At 49.6% G+C, this 17,853-nt stretch overlaps 1 protein-coding gene across 8 annotated transcripts in view; it reads right to left on the bottom strand.

Moving 5' to 3' along the window:
- Positions 1-462: 462 nt before the first annotated feature.
- Positions 463-17,853, bottom strand: part of HIP1 (huntingtin interacting protein 1) — a 134,404-nt gene continuing 117,013 nt past the window's right edge. For 4 of the 8 annotated variants that reach the window (XM_070362962.1, XM_070362964.1, XM_070362957.1 and 1 more), the window contains exons 19-31: positions 17,377-17,512; positions 15,123-15,209; positions 14,814-14,921; positions 14,592-14,728; positions 11,819-11,929; positions 10,534-10,592; positions 9,918-10,011; positions 7,401-7,501; positions 7,012-7,117; positions 5,690-5,813; positions 5,178-5,239; positions 3,228-3,336; positions 463-1,840 (exon numbers count right to left, since the gene is read on the bottom strand). In XM_070362962.1, coding sequence (XP_070219063.1) covers positions 1,764-1,840; positions 3,228-3,336; positions 5,178-5,239; positions 5,690-5,813; positions 7,012-7,117; positions 7,401-7,501; positions 9,918-10,011; positions 10,534-10,592; positions 11,819-11,929; positions 14,592-14,728; positions 14,814-14,921; positions 15,123-15,209; positions 17,377-17,512 — 1,311 coding nt within the window. In that variant the 3' untranslated portion in view covers positions 463-1,763. Of the gene's footprint in view, positions 1,841-2,196; positions 2,279-3,227; positions 3,337-5,177; positions 5,240-5,689; positions 5,814-7,011; positions 7,118-7,400; positions 7,502-9,917; positions 10,012-10,533; positions 10,593-11,818; positions 11,930-14,591; positions 14,729-14,813; positions 14,922-15,122; positions 15,210-17,376; positions 17,513-17,853 lie in introns of all 8 variants that reach the window. The other 4 variants (XM_070362965.1, XM_070362959.1, XM_070362960.1 and 1 more) reach the window with 2 other exon arrangements.

Raw genomic sequence — 17,853 nt, 5'->3', positions numbered from 1 at the left:
AAAAATTACTGTGGCTTCTTTTTAGAGGGAGGGTCATTTAGAGAAGCCTAATGTGGCTCAATACACTAGATTTTCTGCCCCTTGGTAATCTGGAGCACAATCATCTGAATGGCTGGGATGCTGGAAGCAAGGACCAGCTACCTTTGGATGCTGACCCACGCTGAGAACACACCAATCGGCTTAACTGGTACAGCGGGGCTAAGGAAGCTACATACACATCATTCCATCTGAGCCTTGGATGGAAAAATATCCATAGCTGAGCACAAAGAAGCAGTCAACGTAAGACCGGGTCAGTTTCTATGGCTGCCGCCTCTTTAGCCCAGTTTGGAGAGCACACATTTGAGTCTGATAATCTGAGTTAATGGGAGGCAGCTCTTCAAGTGCCTGAGAAAACGGAGAGAGAGGGAGTTGGTGGTGGGTGGGTAGGAAGGAGAGTGGATTCACAGTGATCAAACAGGGGTCTCACAACCTGTCACGTAGCCGCACTCAGCTATGGTCCTTGGGGACAGGTCCTGGGACGTGCTTGTTGGCTACAATCTATGAGCTGCTACAGATAAAGGAAGGAAGACATCGTCTGTCCAAGATGGGAAGGTCACTTAAACTCCGGAGTCCATCTGGAGGTGAAGTGCTGGCGAGCTGCCCATCTCCAGGACACTGTTCACGCTCCTCCTTCTCATTCATCTTCCTCCTTCATTCTGTTCGCAAGGCAGCAAGGGCCCGGGACGTGTGGTTGGAAGGGGTCGGAGCCAGGGGTCCCCTCCCCCCTCTGGTTTTCCCTGACCCAGATTCTCTGAGAACTTTCTTGCTTCGAGATCCAAACTGGTAACAGACCAGATCTTGACCTTGTTTCTGCCTCTTAAAGACAGATGTCCCAGGGCAGCGATGCATGCCTTGCCATAGTCACACCTGAAATCTCAGTTGCTGCCAGCATTTTTTTTTGTAGGTTGCGATTGCTGCTGCTGCTAACGGAGGTTAGTCATAAATATTCAAGGTACCAAACCAAGCCCAGGGTTCTTTCCTGTTGGAAGCAAGATGGCCTGATCTTCTGGGTCTATTGATTAGGTAGAACATGGAACTATCTCCTTGAGATTCAAGAGGATGCCAAGGCAGAAAGGGATTGAAACCCCTCACATGTTCCCCCTTAGGGCCCTGGCTATGTCTGAAGGGAGGTGCCAACTTGAGAGACCATGGAACATTCCTTTGGGGGTGGGGGGGGGCAGGAAGTGTGGCAACTCTCACCGGCTGGGTTCAAGCATGGGGTAAAGGTTTTTTAGCCCAGTCATAGGGAGTTTCTAAGATGGGCGGGACTCCTGAAGACCTGGGCTGTATGCATCCTTCCTCTCCCTCTCTCTGTCATCCCCTTCCCTTGTGAAGGTGGGCAGAGGCTTTCGGCTGGGCTCCAGCTTTAGAAGGCAAGGCACTCGCTCTCCTTCCGCTCAACCCCGGGGAGTGGCCTCGGTGGACCCACACTCGCTCAGCAGGACACTCGGCTCGGGGGCTGGCGGGGAGCACCACGGCGAAGCCTGGTCAGCACCGTCGCTGTGAGCTGCTGTGGTTAGGGGGCCCGCAATAGCCCAGGGCTTCAGGGGTATCCCCTGGGAGAGTTGGCTATGTGAGTAGAACTTGGGGGAAAAAAAAGAAAAAAACAACCCAGCCAACCACCATAAGAAGCAGTGGGAATCCATGGAACTGCCAAAAGAGGGGACACAGCCTTGGCATTCTCTGCCAGGACGCTTCTGCTCCACTTCCGACTCTGCGCAGACTCAGGGTCGGGTCCCGGTTTGGAATCCATCAGCCCTCTGGTGCTCACAAGTTTGTGCAAATGATGAAACGGAAAAGACTGAAAGGAAGACAGAAAAGCCGTAAGATCTTTCCTCTCCAGCTCAGCAGCAGCAGCGCCCCCACCCCCCGCCAAAAAGGACAGATGTTTGGGGGTAAAGCAGGACTTTCCAGGAAGAAGGTCCCCTCTGTTGGGGTGGCCCTAGTCCCCCCTCCTCTGGGGGAGGGGCTGTGACAGAACCCAGATCATGGGCTGGAACACAGAGGGTGTCCCTGCGGAAGGAATCTTTGGAAGGCCTGGGTAGGCCTGGGGTAGACCCCCACGGTCTGGCCCGTGACTGGGGGGCAGAGCGCACGCACACACACACACACACACACACGCGCGCGCGCGTGCATTTATGGGCAGCAAGGATTTACACTCTGACATGTGGGGCATCGATGTGACTCTATTCCTTTTCGGTTTTCGCTTCTTGCAGTGTAGATGGTGGTGCTTCGGTTCCTAAAAGATAAGTTACTTCTGTTTCACAGTGTTTCGTACACGCATGCATTCATCTAACCAACAACCACGGCTGCCAGGTTGGGCTCTAAAATGCATGTGATCGTAAGTGAATCTCCCGGGTCAAGTGTCCAAGGAGGCATCTGTGGTGGGTTCCCAGAGCTGGCGAGCCCAACAAGAATCACGATCTTGGTTGATCAAGTTGGCCTCTTTGGACGTGTAGAAAAGCAGTCCGCTCAGATTCTGGGAGACCGGGAGTTCCTGGGCTGGTGGGCCAAACCTTCCTCCACTCCACCCTGTTTCTAGCTCTTGACTCCTTTCAGTTTCTGGCCATGGCTACCCATCACTGGTTCTAGGCAGCTGGAAGCTTGGAACTCACTAACCCTGTCTGCTGGGGTCTTCACCATTCACTGTTCATCCATTCACCACTCAACTGAATGCTGACCTAAAACAAAACTCCTGGGGGAGAAAACCAGGTTAACTGAGCCCGAAAGGCTATAGTGGTGAGTGGCCAACCACTGGTCAACATTTAGGTCTTGAAATGAAGTGAAGTCGCTCAGTCGTGCCCGACTCTTTGCGACCCCATGGATAGTAGCCTGCACCAAGCTCCTCCATCCATGGGATTTTCAAGGCAAGAAGTACTGGAGTGGGTTGCCATTTCCTTCTCCAGGGAATCTTTCCAACCCAGGGATTGAACCCAGGTCTCTCACATTGTAGACAGACGCTTTACCGTCTGAGCCACCAGGAAGTCTTGAAAGGTGACTACAAAAGCTTTCTGTTCACCACGGTCTACCCCAGTTTGGGGCTCTCAGGCTGTTCAACACTAGAGAGAAGGGAGGCTCTGAGTACAGGGAGGAGGGAGAAGTTCCTGGTTCAGCTTTCCTGGAGGGGGAAGGCCCTCATCACATCCTCCCCGACCCCCACAGGCTGCGCAGTCCTCGGCCAGGCTCACCTTCCTCCCAGCCCTCGGCAACCCCAGCCAGCTCGTAGTGCTTTTTCCGAAGCTCTCCCAGTTTCTGACGCTCCTTCTGCAGTTCATTTTCCAGCTCTAGCACCCTAACCTGTGGGGAAAATTGGCCTTTTCTTTGAGCAGGGACCTGAGAACGGTCTCATGTCGACTAATCCCTTTCCTCTGTGGTCTGGGACTTCTTCTCTGTTATGCATGCTGTTTCCATAGCTCAACCAGCCCTCAATTTCACCCTTGTCTCTGCTCTGATTTCTCCACCCTCTGGTTCATCCATCTATCCCAGGGTCTTTCTCACTGGAATCCTCTGTTGAAAATGAATGCTGCTTTACGACCAATGCTTAAACAAGAGAAGAGCTTATCTCATATTGCTCTGATAAATCACTAACTAAAAACCTACTGAATGTTTGTGAAAGTTGCTCAGTCGTGTCCGACTCTTTGTGACCCCATGAACTGTAGCCTGCCACACTCTGTCTGTGGAATTTTCCGGGCAAGATTACCGGAGTGGGTTGCCATTTCCTCCTCCAGGGGATCTTCCCAGCCAAGGGATCGAACCTACGACTCCAGGTCTCCTGCACTGCAGGTGGATTCTTTACTGCTGAGCCACCCTCAGCTATTAAATAAAAAATCCTGCCATTTTCAACAAATGGATGGATCTAGAAGGTCTTATAAGTGATATAAGTCAGCTAGAGAAAGAAAAACACTGTATAATCTCTCTTATATGAGGTATCTAAAAAACAAGACAACACGAAAAGAGACTCACAGATACAGAGAACAGAAGTTGCAAGAATGAAGGGGGGCGGAAATAAGTGAAGGTATTAAGAGGTACAAACCTCCAGTTATAAAATAAATAAGTCATAGGGATGTAATATAAAGCTTAAGGAACATGGTCAATATTATTGTAATAACTTGTATGGAGATAAATGGTTACTAGACTGAAGTTGATCATTTCATGGTATATGTAAACATCAAATCACTGAAACTGACATAACATTGTTCAATAAATAAAAACAGAAAGAAATGGGGGGAAACATGGCGTGGGGGAAGGACAACTCTAATGTTAAGTCTATCTGTATGATATATTCTAATCTAGTTACAACCCATCTTTCAATCCCAGTTCTCTGTAAGTCCAGGAAGAAACCAAATACAATGGTTCTGGTCTTTTTGAGGTATTGGGATAACTTAGGGTTACTACTGTGGAGGAAAAGGTACAATCTCACTAAAGGAAGGGTTGGTTCTTGGTTTTTCCTTCTCGTTAACTTTAGGAATTTTTTTTATTGGAGTATAATTGTTTTATAATGTTTATTGGTTTCTGCTGTACAATGAAGTGAATCACCCGTATGTGTGTGTGTATATATATGTGTGTGTGTGTATCTCCCCCTGCTGCTTGGACCTCCTTCCTACCCCCAATCCTACTCCACTAGGTCATCACAGAGCCCTGAGCGGAGCTCCCTGTGTTATACAGCAGCTTCCCGGGCTATTAAATTTACACATGGCTATGTACATATATGGGCTTCCCTGGAGGCTCAGCAGGAAGGAATTCTCCTGCCAATGCTGGAGATAAGGGTTTGATCCCTGGGTCGGGAAGATCCCCTGGAGAAGGAAATGGCAACCCACTCCAGTATTCCTGCTTGGAGAAACCCATGGACAGAGGGGCCTGGTGGGCTACAGTCCATGGAGTTGCAAAGAGCCAGGCACGACTTAGCAACTAAACAATAAGTGTATGTATGTCAATGCTACCTGCCCAAGATTCTGATCTTTCCTAATCAACTATCTCCACCTCCACTGTTTTCTTCCAGCATCATTTATGTTCATTCTTGGGGTGATATGTATATCTGTATTCATTTCTCCAAGTCTCTGACTTCTCCCCATGGAAATAATATTTGGGGTCAGTGTCATAGGCAATAGTCTGATTAAACTTACTGATGGAGTTCCTACCTGGGAATCCATCTCCTGCCGTTTGATCTGGGTCAGCGTAATGCTTGAGAAGTCCATGCTGTCTGTAAGAATGGGAAAACGAGGGTCTTGTTGAATGATACTCCAGCTGACATTTACTTGAGAAGTGGCCGATGCCAATGTTCTGCTGAAATGCCTGGTTTGTCATTTACCAACAAATGCGTGGATGTAAGTAAGGGGCAGAGTAGAAGGAAGACAGGGTAACCAGGATCGGAACTGCTCCGTGCTCCCTTAATGGACAATTAGGCCTGGGGGGTCATTTCTGTGAATTCAGAGGAATGACTCAATGGAAAATCTAGCTAAGGCCTGTCCATATAGTGCTATCAATAGCATGCCCATGGGGTGTCTCAACTTACAAGAAAATAAGTTGGAATGTACAAAGACGAAAAACGAGACAGAATTTGGAAGCCAGCCTGTGGGAAATTGGGATGGTGGAGAAGAAGGTACCCACCCACACACGATGGAGAAGAAAAGCTTGGCTTCTGAAAGCCTACCTGTGTCCTCGATCTGTGATTTGCCAGAAATAGTTGAGGCCACAACCTCGGCAGTGGCCTGGTTTACGGCCCGAGAGGCCTGCAGCAGCTGAGCCAGGTTTGGGCTGTTCTTATCAGCTTTCACCTGCCAGGACCAAGCAGATTTAGGGTCACGCAACAGTCAACTGACGGCTCTTGACAAATGTATGGGCTCTGCCGTGGCCACCCACGAACTTCTCGAAAATCACTCCCTATGGGGGTCAACCGCTGCCATCACCCTCTAGTATCAAAAATCATTTCTGGCTTATTTGCCTGGTGGCCTTGAACTCTAACTGTATCAGTTTTTGAAAAATTTACATTTAATCAGAGGATAATTACTCTACAATATGGTGATGCTTTCTGCCATACATCAACATGAATCAGCCATACGCATACACATGGCTGTAGACCTTAAGACCTCTCTAGATCTTAAAACGCCCTCCCACCTCTCTCCCCATCCCACCTCTCTAGGTTGTCACAGAACACTGGCTTTGGGTCCCCTGTGTCATATAGCAGATTCACACTGGCTTTCTACTTTACACGTGGCAATGCATATGTTTCAGTGCTACTCTCTCAAATCATCCCATCTTCTCTCTCCCCTCTATTTTGATAAAGTGTTCCAGTTGTGAAACCCAATCTGGGACCATAAACAAGGACCGTAAAAGAACACTCCCCGGGGAACTATACACCCCGTGGAAAGATGTTGGTGATGAGCTTTGTGTTGGGATTAGTTGGAGCAATGGTTCGAATCTGGAGCCTTCTGAAGAGAGGCAGACATTGGTTGTGGAACCTGTTGTGCTTACTTGAGCACTCCTTGAACGTATGATTGCTCAGGGGTAGACATGGCTGGACCCTTAAAGGCCATTTGCAATAAAAGTGAGGAAACCAAGAGGAGTGCATGTGGAGAGCGGGGTAGAAGGGCGCCCTGCTGAACGAAGGCTTTTAGGAGACCCCTGGAGGCAGAATTTTAATTTGAGACTCCACCTACCTGGATGCTGGATAAACCGTCTGTTCTTGGGGCCAGCGCCAGGGTTCGGGTTTCTAACTTAGCCAGACCTTACAGTGCCCTGGGGCAGCTGTTTCCAACCTTTTGGCACCAGGGACCGGTTTCACGGTAGACAATTTTTCCCTGGATCAGGGTAGAGGCTGGGCGGGGGCGGGGTGGTGGCTTCAGGGATGTTTCAAGCACATTATGTTCATTGTGACTTTATTATTATTACATCAGCTCCACCTCAGATCATCAGGAATTCGATCTGGACACTGGGGACCCCTCTCCCTCGTGGGGAGCCCATTGCAGATCCTACCTTGGAGGCGGCTACAAGCTGGGCGGTGCTCGCAGCGATCTCACGTGAACACACCATGAGCTCCTCAAACTTCCCTCGGCCTTGCACCACCATATCAGCTGCGTCTCTTGAGAGTCAGGAGACCAGACGGGTTATGAAACTGACAGCTGTAACCCCTCTGTTCTCACTGAGACGACTTCCATCACCTTGGCAGACCGGGAACCCAGCCTGCCTGCCCCACTCCTGTGATGCCCCAGGAGACCCAGATTCCTTTTTAAACTTTCAGTTCTATTAACGTCCTTATTAGCAATCCATTTCTAGGGGCCAGATTTTTCCCCTCAGTTGTTCCCTGGGGTGGATCACTGGAATGGGGGTGGAGGTGAGGAGCCCTGGGTCGGACAGATACTTACACCAGGACAGTGGCTCCCCAGCCCACAGCTTTGGCGGCTGAGATAAGTCCTTCTGTCCATCGAGAATTCTTGGCATAAAACTCTTTAGGGGATGCTGTACCCTGGGGAAGAGAGAAGTAATAATAGCGACCTTTTATTGTGTACCCACTACCTGCCAAGTACTTTTTATATGTATTATCCCATGCAATCTTCACAGTAACTCTGAGGGGGGTGAACATTATTATTCCCATTTTACAGATGAGAAAGCTAAGATTCAGAGAGGCAAAAATACTTTCACTTAGGATACGCAGAAAATAAATAGAAACAAATCCTAGGCTTTTCTGACTCCAAAGCTGACAGCATTTCCATTACATCGCAATATCTCTATCTTGTACATATAAGAAAATATATAATGGGACTTCCCTCGTGGTCCAGTGGTTAAGACTTTGCCTTCCAATGCATGTCGTGCAGGTTCAAACCCTGCTCAGGGAGCTAAGACCCCACATGCCTTGTGGCCAAAAAATCAAAACGTAAAACGGAAGCAACGTTATAACAAATTCAATAAAGACTTCGTAAGTGGTCCACATCAAAAGAAAAGAAAATACACTATTCATGCTGCTGCTGCTAAGTCGATTCAGTTGTGTCCGACTCTGTGTGACCCCATAGACGGCAGCCCACCAGGCTCCCCTGTCCCTGGGATTCTCCAGGCAAGAATGCTGGAGTGGGTTGCCATTTCCTTCTCCAATGCATGAAAGTGAAAAGTGAAAGTGAAGTAGCTCAGTTGTGTCTGACTCTTCTCGACCCCATGGACTGCAGCCTACCGGGCTCCTCCGTCCATGGGATTTTCCAGGCAAGAGTACTGGAGTATATGTATATACAAATAACTTATTTCAGGGAGTCTAGTTGCTCTCTGCAATTTGCCAGAAGAGGACAGTGAGTACACAGTCAGTGATTAAAAAAAAAATTTCTGGGATTTCCCTAGTGGCTAAGATTCCACGCTCCCAATGCAAGGGGCCCAGGTTCGATCCCCAGTTGGAGAACTAGATCCCACATTCTGCAACTAAGACCCAGTCCAGTCACATGAATAGATATTAAAAACAAAATTATTTCTGAGGGGTCGGAGGAGTGGGAATTCGAGGAAGGCAGTCAAAGGTACTAGGGATATAATGTACCACATGATAAATATGGTGAACATATACCTATGTGTTAGGTATGAAAGCTACTAAATCAAAGCTTCCCTGGTGGCTGAGATGGTAAGGATTCTGCCTGCAATACAGGAGACCTGCGTTTGATCCCTGGATTGGGACGATCCCCTGGAGAAGATCCCCTGAATACTGGCAACCCACTACTGTATTCATGCCTAGAAAATCCAATGGACAGAGGAGCATGGCAGGCTACAGTCCATAGGGTGGCAAAGAGTCGCACATGACTGAGCGACTAACACTTTCATTTTACTTTCAAGAATAGATCCTAACAGTTCTCATTACGAGGAAAAAAAAGTTTTTTTCAGTTTCTCTCATTTTGCATCTATAAGAGACGATGGCTGTTCACTAAACTTCCTGTGATAATCACTTCATATGTGTAAGTCAACCAATTACTCTGTACACCTTAAATTTACACAGCGTCATATATCAATCAGGGATATATGATTGATATGGAAGATCCCCTGGAGTAGGAAATGGCAACCCACTCCAGTGTTCTTGCCTGGAGAATCCCAGGGACGGGGGAGCCTGGCAGGCTACACAGTCCATGGGGCCGTAAAGAGTCGAACACAACTGAGCACACACAGAAAATCACCTCTCAGACTGATAAAAAGCACTACCAAAGCACATGTGCCTTCGTTCCTTACAGGACTGTTTTTAGGCTCATAACCCCCTCCCTGGACCACTGTCTCCTGAGCAGCAGCTGCACACAGGGATATGAGAAAGGAGAAGAGAGGGTGATGATGCCAGCAAAGGAACGAGAAACTTGAAGGGACGCTGTCAACAAGTGACGGAGGGAATCTGTCTGCATCACCCAGTAAACTGCTGCTAGAAGACGGGGGGGCCTCCCTGGTGGGGTCCAGTGATTAGGACTCCGAGCTTCCACTGCAGGGGGCTGTAGGTTCGATCTCTGGTCAGGAACTAAATCCACTTGCCATGCTGCACAGCCAAAAATAAGAGAGAGGGGCATGGCAGAGCCTACAGTGCAAAGTTGGCAACTAAGGTCCTCATTTCCTTCTCTGGGGGCTCGGACGTGCAACGCACACTGAGCTTCCCTGGGAGGTTCCAGTGACATCGGTTGGGGTGATGAGCCTGTCGCTGGAGGCTCTTGCTCACTGCCCTCAGGGGACCTGGCTGCGCCCCAGCTTCTTTCCATGGCATTTGCTGATGTCCATGGGAGTGGCAGCTGGACCCTCGGGTGGACACGCATAGCTGGATGGCATACACCAAGACTTAGCTGAAGGCGTAGGGAGTAGACTCAGCCTCTCAGCGAGCTGGGATTCAGTACCCAGTGTAACCAACGCCCGCTCTGCCCAGGGCCCTCACCCACGCCTACCCGGCCACTCTCCACTATCTCTCTCTGCAGCTCCTTCGAAGCCAGGACCAGGATCTGAATGGCCTGCATTAGGCTGGTACAGGAACCAAGGATTCTGCAAAAGAGCAAGAACAACAAAATCGTCAAGGGTGCAAAACAGAGATCCACAACAATGCCAAAGACTGTTTTTGTTTTCTTGCCTAAAGTGAGGCAGACCTGGGATGGGAAAGGGAATATTCTGGAGGTGAAGCCCTGAAGGAAAGGTGTGTGAGAGAGGAGACTGGAATGGGGATCACCTCCATAAGGAACAGAACAGTGGTGACTCCTGGGGTTCCTTTCCCCTGTAATGCAATAGTGGTATCATGGTATTAATAATAACACTTCCCTCGTGGTCCAGGGGTTGAGACTCCACACTGTCAATCCAGGGGATGCGGGTTTGATCTCTGGTCCAGGAACTAGGATCCCACATGCCAAGGGGTGTGGTATGGCCAAAAAATAATAATCATACTGATACTGACAATTTCACAGACTCGGCTGTTCCCTGTGGCGGCTTAATGTTCTGCTCTAATTGGTATGAGCCAAGGCAGGACAAGATGGATCCTCATCACCCAGGTGCCACCACGCCGCTCAAACTGACCTTTCGTTCACCTCCAATTTGACTCCTGTGTCTCCAGCTCGGGATTTGCTGAGCATCTCCTATTCAAAAAGAAGCAGGGTTTCCAAATACATCACAGAGACTGAGAACCCACCGGTGGCCTGTTACATCTTGGGTCCGACATCCCGCAGATGCCGAGAGACCTAGCAGTGCCCACCCATGTTCTCGTGAGGGCAGGAAAACAACTCAGAGCTCCAAACTACTCAGTAGGAGGCAGCTGGTGTGACCTATGGCCTGTGAGTGTCTTAACATCCTGGTACTGGGCTGATGAGCCCAGAATTCTGAGAAGTATGGCACCATGCCAACAGGGGCAGCTGCACCAGGTCCTCCTACCAAGGCAGATGGCCTGAGTCTGCCACCAAAGGACCTGTCCAAGGTGCCCGCTCAGCTTTTCCCTGAGACAACAGCTACTGTCGATTTCCTGAGCACCTGGCCCCAAGACACCTGTATGTTATCACGCAGAACTGTTTACAATAGTGGTCCCCAACCTTTTTGGCACCAGGGACCGATTTCGTGGAAGATAATTTTTCCATCGACCAGCAGTGGGGGGTTGGGGGGGGTGGTTTCAGGATGATTCCAAGGCATTACATTTACTGTGCACTTTATTTCTAATCTAATGGTGCTGCTGATCTGATAGGAGGTACCTGACTATGGCCCGGAGGTTGGGAACCCCTGCTTCCTCCCTCTGAGGAAGGAACGAGTGTCATCACCATCATATAGAGACAGAATCTGAATCTCAGCGAGGTTAACGTAACTGACTGGAAATCACACAACTAGTGAGTGATCAGTCTGGAACTTGAGGTTGGATGGCCTGACACCAAAGTATGGGATCCTTACAGAAACTGCTCATCTTCCCTTGGCTAGAACTTTCTATTTTCTGTTTCTCAGAGACCCTAGGGGGTTTGGGTTTTGGTTTGTTTTGTAGGGGGCTTTGCAGAGAAGGGGGCTTTCCTGGTGGCTCAGATGGTAAAGAATCTGCTTGCAATGCAGGAGACCTGGGTTTGATCCCTAGCTCAGGAAAATCCCCTAGAGAAGGGAATAACTATCCACTCCAATATTCTTGCCTGGAGAATCCCATGGACAGAGGATGCTGGTGGGCTACAGTCCATGGGGTCGTAGAGAGTCAGACATGACAGAGGTGACTTAGTATGCACGCACGCACATGGGTTTCTGCAGAGAATGACTGAGATATACCCAACGGACAAAGCTGCAGACGGGTAGCAGTTGCAAACCACCACTTTAGGTGATCTCGCAGACACTCCCATACCTCTATTCTGGCCGTAGCGGCTTCAATGGCAGCCGAAGTGGCAGCCATCTCCTTGTCCACGAGGTCCCCCAGTTCCTCCTGTTTGATGTCCAGGCCTCTGGGCAGGAGATCCTGTGAACAGCATCACGAACGCTGAGACCACCCTCAGACTTCCTCTTTATCCTCCCGCGGCAGACCAGTAAACCTCACATGACAGAAGGTATGAGGACCCCGCCATGGAACACTTCTGCAAGCCAGGGAGGGGCTTGTCCGGAATTCTCTCTACCGCGTGAGCTCTGCAACCCCACACTCCTCCCAACTCTATGCTCACTCAGAGCCTACCTCCTTCCAAAAGGTCATCTCCATTGACCCCCACAAAGCCACTCAATTGCAGCTGCTCAGACCCTGACCCCACCCAAAGTAGCATTGATTGAATTTGCTCCTTGGGAGGTACTTCAAAAACATCTTCAAATGGGGATGATGTCTTCCAACCAGACAGTCTGTCCCTTATTTAACTTTGCTTCCAGGGGAATCGTACGAGGCAGTTACTATTTCTGTCCTACAGATGGGAAGCCAAGGCTCAGAAAGGTCAAACATCTTGACCACAGTAACTGCTAACAGATGAAGAAGCAGGGATCTAAACTCTGGTCTGATGGCAAAGCCTGTGATCTTTAGAAACAGTAAGTGTTATACACACAAGAGTATAAAATAGATATGAGTGGGTCAAGAATATGATGACCCATATTATCCACCACCCAAACTTAAGGACGAGCTTAAGAAACATCCTCAATACTTAGAAATCTCCTGTATATCCTGCCCTGATTCCATCTGCCTTCCTTCCTACTTTCCATTTAAAGACAAACAATTCAGTAGAATACTTACCATGTCTTTTTTTGGTTTGTTTTTAAAATCCCTATGAATGTATCTTTAAACAATATAATATTGAGTCTGAATGTTTTGGAGAAGGAGATGGCAATCCACTCCAGTATTCCTGCCTGGAGAATCCCACGGACAGAATAGCCTGGTGGGCTGTAGTCCATGGGGTTGCAAAGAGTTGGATATGGCTGCAAAACTAATGATTGCATGTTTTGGTCTTTATTTAAAAGGAACCATATTGCAAGTGAAAGAGGAGAGTGAAAAAGTTGGCTTAAAGCTCAACATTCAGAAAACGAAGATCATGGCATCCAGTCCCATCACTTCATGGCAAATAGATAGGGAAACAGTGGCTGACTATTTTCTTGGGCTCCAAAATCACTGCAGATGGTGACTGCAGCCATGAAATTAAAAGACACTTACTCCTTGGAAGGAAAGTTATGACCAACATAGATAGCATATTAAAAAGCAGAGACGTTACGTTGTCCACAAAGGTCCATCTAGTCAAGGCTACGGTTTTTCCAGTGGTCATGTATGGATGTGAGAGTTGGACTATAAAGAAAGCTGAGCACCGAAGAATTGATGCTTTTGAACTGTGGTGTTGGAGAAGACTCTTAAGAGTCCCTTGGACTGCAAGGAGATCCAACCAGTCAGTCCTAAAGGAGATCAGTCCTGGGTGTTCATTGGAAGGACTGATATTGAAGCTGAAACTTCAATACTTTGGCCACCTGATGCGAAGAGTTGACTCATTGGAAAAGACCCTGATGCTGGGAAAGATTTAGGGCAGGAGGAGAAGGGGACAACAGAGGATGAGATGGTTGGATGGCATCACCGACTCAATGGACATGGGTTTGGGTAGACTCTGGGAGTTGGTGATGGACAGGGAGGCCTGGTGTGCTGCAGTTCGTGGGGTCGCAAAGAGTTGGACACGACTGAGCGACTGAACTGATACTGCAAGTATTTTTCTATGATTTGCTCTTGCACTTACCATTCTGTGTGGGAGATTCATTTTATGACCTAGTAATTCTATTCCTGGGTTTATACAGAAACTCTTATGTGTGTGCATGAGGAGGTATATACAGGAATGATCATAGTGTGGGACATCTCTGGTGGGCCAGTGGTTCAGAATCTGCCCACCAAGGCAGGGGACACCGGCTGGATCCCTAGTCTGGGAAGAGCCCACATGCTGTGGGGCAACGAAGCCCGCACACCACAACTACTGAGCCCGTGAGCTCCAACTACTGAAGCCCACGTGCCCTAGACCCCGTGTTCCAGAACACGAGATACCACTGCAATGAGAAGCCCACGTACTGCAACTACAGAGTAGCCCCTGCTCGCCAACCAACCCAGTGCAGTCACAAATAAATAATACATTTTTTAAAAACTTAAAAAAAAAATCCTATGACTATGTCATTGTCTAGAAGGAAAGGTTGGCAGCTTCTCGTTCACCATAGTCATCCTTCATCCACACATTTCAGGTTCTCCATCTCAAGGCCCACTTCTCCCCCATGGGAACCTGCCTTCCCCATGTGATCGCTCTCTTCTTAGCCGTTTTGCTCTCTCTCGTATATATATTCAATGAATTCAACTATTTGCTGGGTGTTAACCACTCACTGAGTGAATAAATATATTGTCTTCATTTCAGATGTTACCTGACCAACCAGATAAAAACCCTTGAAAACAGGAAAGCCGTCTTTGCGCTGCTGAGCATGGTGATAATCACACAGCAGACTCCATTAACAGCCAGTGATTTAGGCAGAACAGGAAAGTCAATCAGGTGGTCAGATTTTACAGTCCTCTTACTTTAAATCAAGTTTCAAGTGTAGAAAGAACTGGCTTAGAACATCACCGATTCCCAAGGAAGCCCCCACCCCTCACTCCAAGAACTACCTTCCGCAGGAATAAATAATACTGATCATACTTCGCTAATGGCCGTGATCCTGGTGAGGCAGCTTCTCATGGCTGTGCTGTCGGCATTCTCGAAGATTCTTTCTTCCTCCAGGAAAGACAGATAGGTGAGGGTCTCCTTGCCATACTGCTTACAGGCGTCAATCAGAGCTGCAGAGGCAAGGTGATGGAGACTTTTCAAAGGTCCCCCCGGCTCCCTGTGCATTTGGGGCAGCCCCTCCCCTCCAGTACTCACAGTCGGCCGACTCCGGCGGGGCTCTAAGGCAGGTGGCGCTGCCGTGAACGATGGTGTCACTGGTCAGGTGGGCCAGGAGTGTTACGGAGTGGAGGAGCCCACTGATATCTGCAGGAGTTGAAAGGGAACGTTCTCAGTCCTGCTGGAGGGGTGTCACTTCGGTCCCTCCTTCCTCCCCACTTTGCAAGAGGGACACACACACTCCTTTTCTGGGGGCGAAGGAACTGATGGTCATTGCTATGTTCCAACATTTCTGAACATCACCTGGCTGTTGCTAGCAGTATACTCTACTTATCCTTCAGCTCTTACCTTCCGGGCACGCCAGGTACTGGCTCCAGCATTTTTCCAGCTGCTCAATGCAGCTGGAAGTGGAGTTGACCTTGGACAGCAGATGATCTGTGAAAGGGAAGACAGGGTGAAGTCAGAGCCATAGTCACAGCTCGCTTCATCCCCATTAGTTAATCTGCCTCATGGATGACCTTGAGGGGCGGAAGGTGGTGGTGGAGGGGGGAGGCGTGTTGCCCTGCAGGAGCTGCCCTGAGAGTGGGGAGGGAGGAGAGGTCGTTGGCTATGCTGACACGTGATTCTCTCATTGTGGCTTCAAAGGCTCTGCTTTGGAGTTATCTGGTCCTTTAGCCAAGAACCACGGCAACCACACCACGGCCTTGTTTCCACCCCTAACTTCCCATCACTGCCAATTGAATCTAACCCGGCCTTCTTATTAAGTCTTTCAAGGCCCTAGGCATTGGCCTATACAGGAAAAGAATCTTTAAAAAAAATTTATAAAGTATATGTGTAACTGATTCACTCTGCTATATACCTGAAACTTTGTGTTCAGTCACTAAGTCATGTTCAACCCTTTGCAACCCCAGAGACTGCAGCCCGCCAAGTTCCTCCGTCCATAGGATTTTCCAGGCAAGAATACTGGAGTGGATTACCATTTCCTCCTCCAGGGGATCTTCCTGACCCACGGATCAAACCCGTGTTTCTTAACGGTCCCTGCAGTGGCAGACGTGTTCCTTACCACTAGCACCACCTGAGAAGCCCACACTCAACATTGTTAATCAACCCTACTTCAATTAAACAACAAAAAAAGGCTCTTGGATTCTCATTACTCTCGAGCTCAGAGCCCTGGCTCCGTGGGGCGAATCTACATTCACGCTCTGCCCACAATGCAGCAATTCCCATGGCTGCGCCTTTGTGCTCTGATCCAGAGACTGCATCGCGTAAGAGGTAAAGTGCAGTCTCCCTGCACAGGTGTTGCAGCCCCTGGTTCTAGCACTACTGGCTGTGTTCTCAGGTCATGTGCGCCTGCTTCATCACCCGACAAAGGAGGGATAACGGTACCATGCCCCAGCATCACGGTGAGGATCGCTGGACCGAGGCGCGTAAAGCACTGAGAATGCTGCCTTCACAGAGCATAGCGAGCTCGCAGTAAACGTCAGCTCTTCCTGCTGTTTGTTTTTAATTTGGTTGCGCCGCGCGGGATCTCTGATCTTCATTGCAGCCTGAGGGATCTTTAGTTGCTGCAACTAAGAATTCACACACCACAACTAAAGATCCCGCATGCCGCAACGTCGGCTGTTTTTATGGGTTATTATTCCCCACTTTTCTTCCTCTCCATGGCTTCACGTTTCTCTTCTTCTTTCAAAACCCAGCTCACACCATCTCCTGAGGAACCCCTCCGCAGCTGCCTGCTCTCCTAGCATTTCTGCAGTCAACGAGGTACCCACATGTGTTCCTTCCTTTGTAACTGTGGGGTTTCCTTACAGATGGGTTCCCCGCTGAACAAGATATCCTAGTCCTTCCTGAAATACTTCACCAAATCGAGACCTTTCTAGTTAATACTAAAAATCATCTGTTCCCTCCCTTCTGCCTTGTCCTCAATGGGACCTCTCAGGACTTTGCCAACAAGTTCCCTCTGCTTCAAAACAAGCTGGAATCTATTCATGGCTATCCACGCCTTCCCAGATCCCCCAGGGCCTGGATGCTCTTCTGTCTAATGTGTGCCCCATCCTCTTGCAATGGGGGCCCCCTCTGACTCCAACGGCATGCCCTGAGGACTCTGGCGGCTAGAGCAGTGGGCCCTGGCTTACGCCCTTGCTGACTCTTGGGGGTGTGCAGGGGGAGGGTATCACTTTTGCCCCTCTGTGCTTAAGGAAGATGCCTCCCCGTCTAGATCTGAAGCTCACGGCAGCCGTGTCTGGATTGAGACCACACTGTTCTTAGAGGCACACAGGGCTGCCTGTCCCTCCCCCTCCTGGCATTCAGAGGTGTTTCAGGCCACAGCACCCAGAAGGCATTTCATGGGTGTGATCCACAACTGTAGGTGTCCCACCTTGTGGGAGGTGGCTGGGGGTGTGGAAAGTCCTACTGCCCAGGACATAGGCACTGCCCATTTTACAGATCCTAGGGGGTGGGGCCTAGGCATCCCCAGGCGATCCTAACACACAGCTGTGCTGGGAGCCTGAGTCAGAGTCACATGGAGTTCAACACCAACACAAGGATCGGTGCCGAGGGGCAGGGGGGATGACACCCAGAAGCCAGGCGAGGGGAGGGGCACCTGCAGATCCAGCGCAGCTTGAGAGAGTGGGCTCCTCAAACAGCCTCAGGGCCTCTTGCACCACCTGCTCTGCAGCCCTCCTCGCCTCGGCCAGAAGCATCTTGTGTTGATCCTTCTCGAGCCGGCATATAGATTCCTAGAGATGGTGGTCCCGGGAGGTGAAGGTCGGCCACAGACCTCCCTAATGAGCCTCCACCCAGTATCCACCGGTGACACAGCTGGGATTCCTGGCACCTTAGCTCAAGCTGCTGCTCATGAGGCCCAAGCCACGGGGTTCGACAGAGAAAAAGCCTTTAACCTTGTCCGCGGGCGTGTGCCACCAAGCCCAGGACGCTATGGCGCTGGACCACGGTGGTCCTTGGGAGAGAGGCCCAGGTCCCTTCTTATCTGCCCCGAGCGAGGCATCAGAAGCTATGCTCGCTGAGTATTCACCTTCACAATCTGGCCAAAGGCCCCAGACTCCCTTTCACAGCCCCC

This window comes from Bos mutus, chromosome 25 (genome assembly GCF_027580195.1).
Source record: "Bos mutus isolate GX-2022 chromosome 25, NWIPB_WYAK_1.1, whole genome shotgun sequence".
In the NCBI taxonomy this organism is placed as follows: domain Eukaryota; kingdom Metazoa; phylum Chordata; class Mammalia; order Artiodactyla; family Bovidae; genus Bos; species Bos mutus.
The sequence above is the reverse complement of the archived record's forward strand: the minus strand, read 5'-3'. Positions and strand labels throughout refer to the sequence as shown.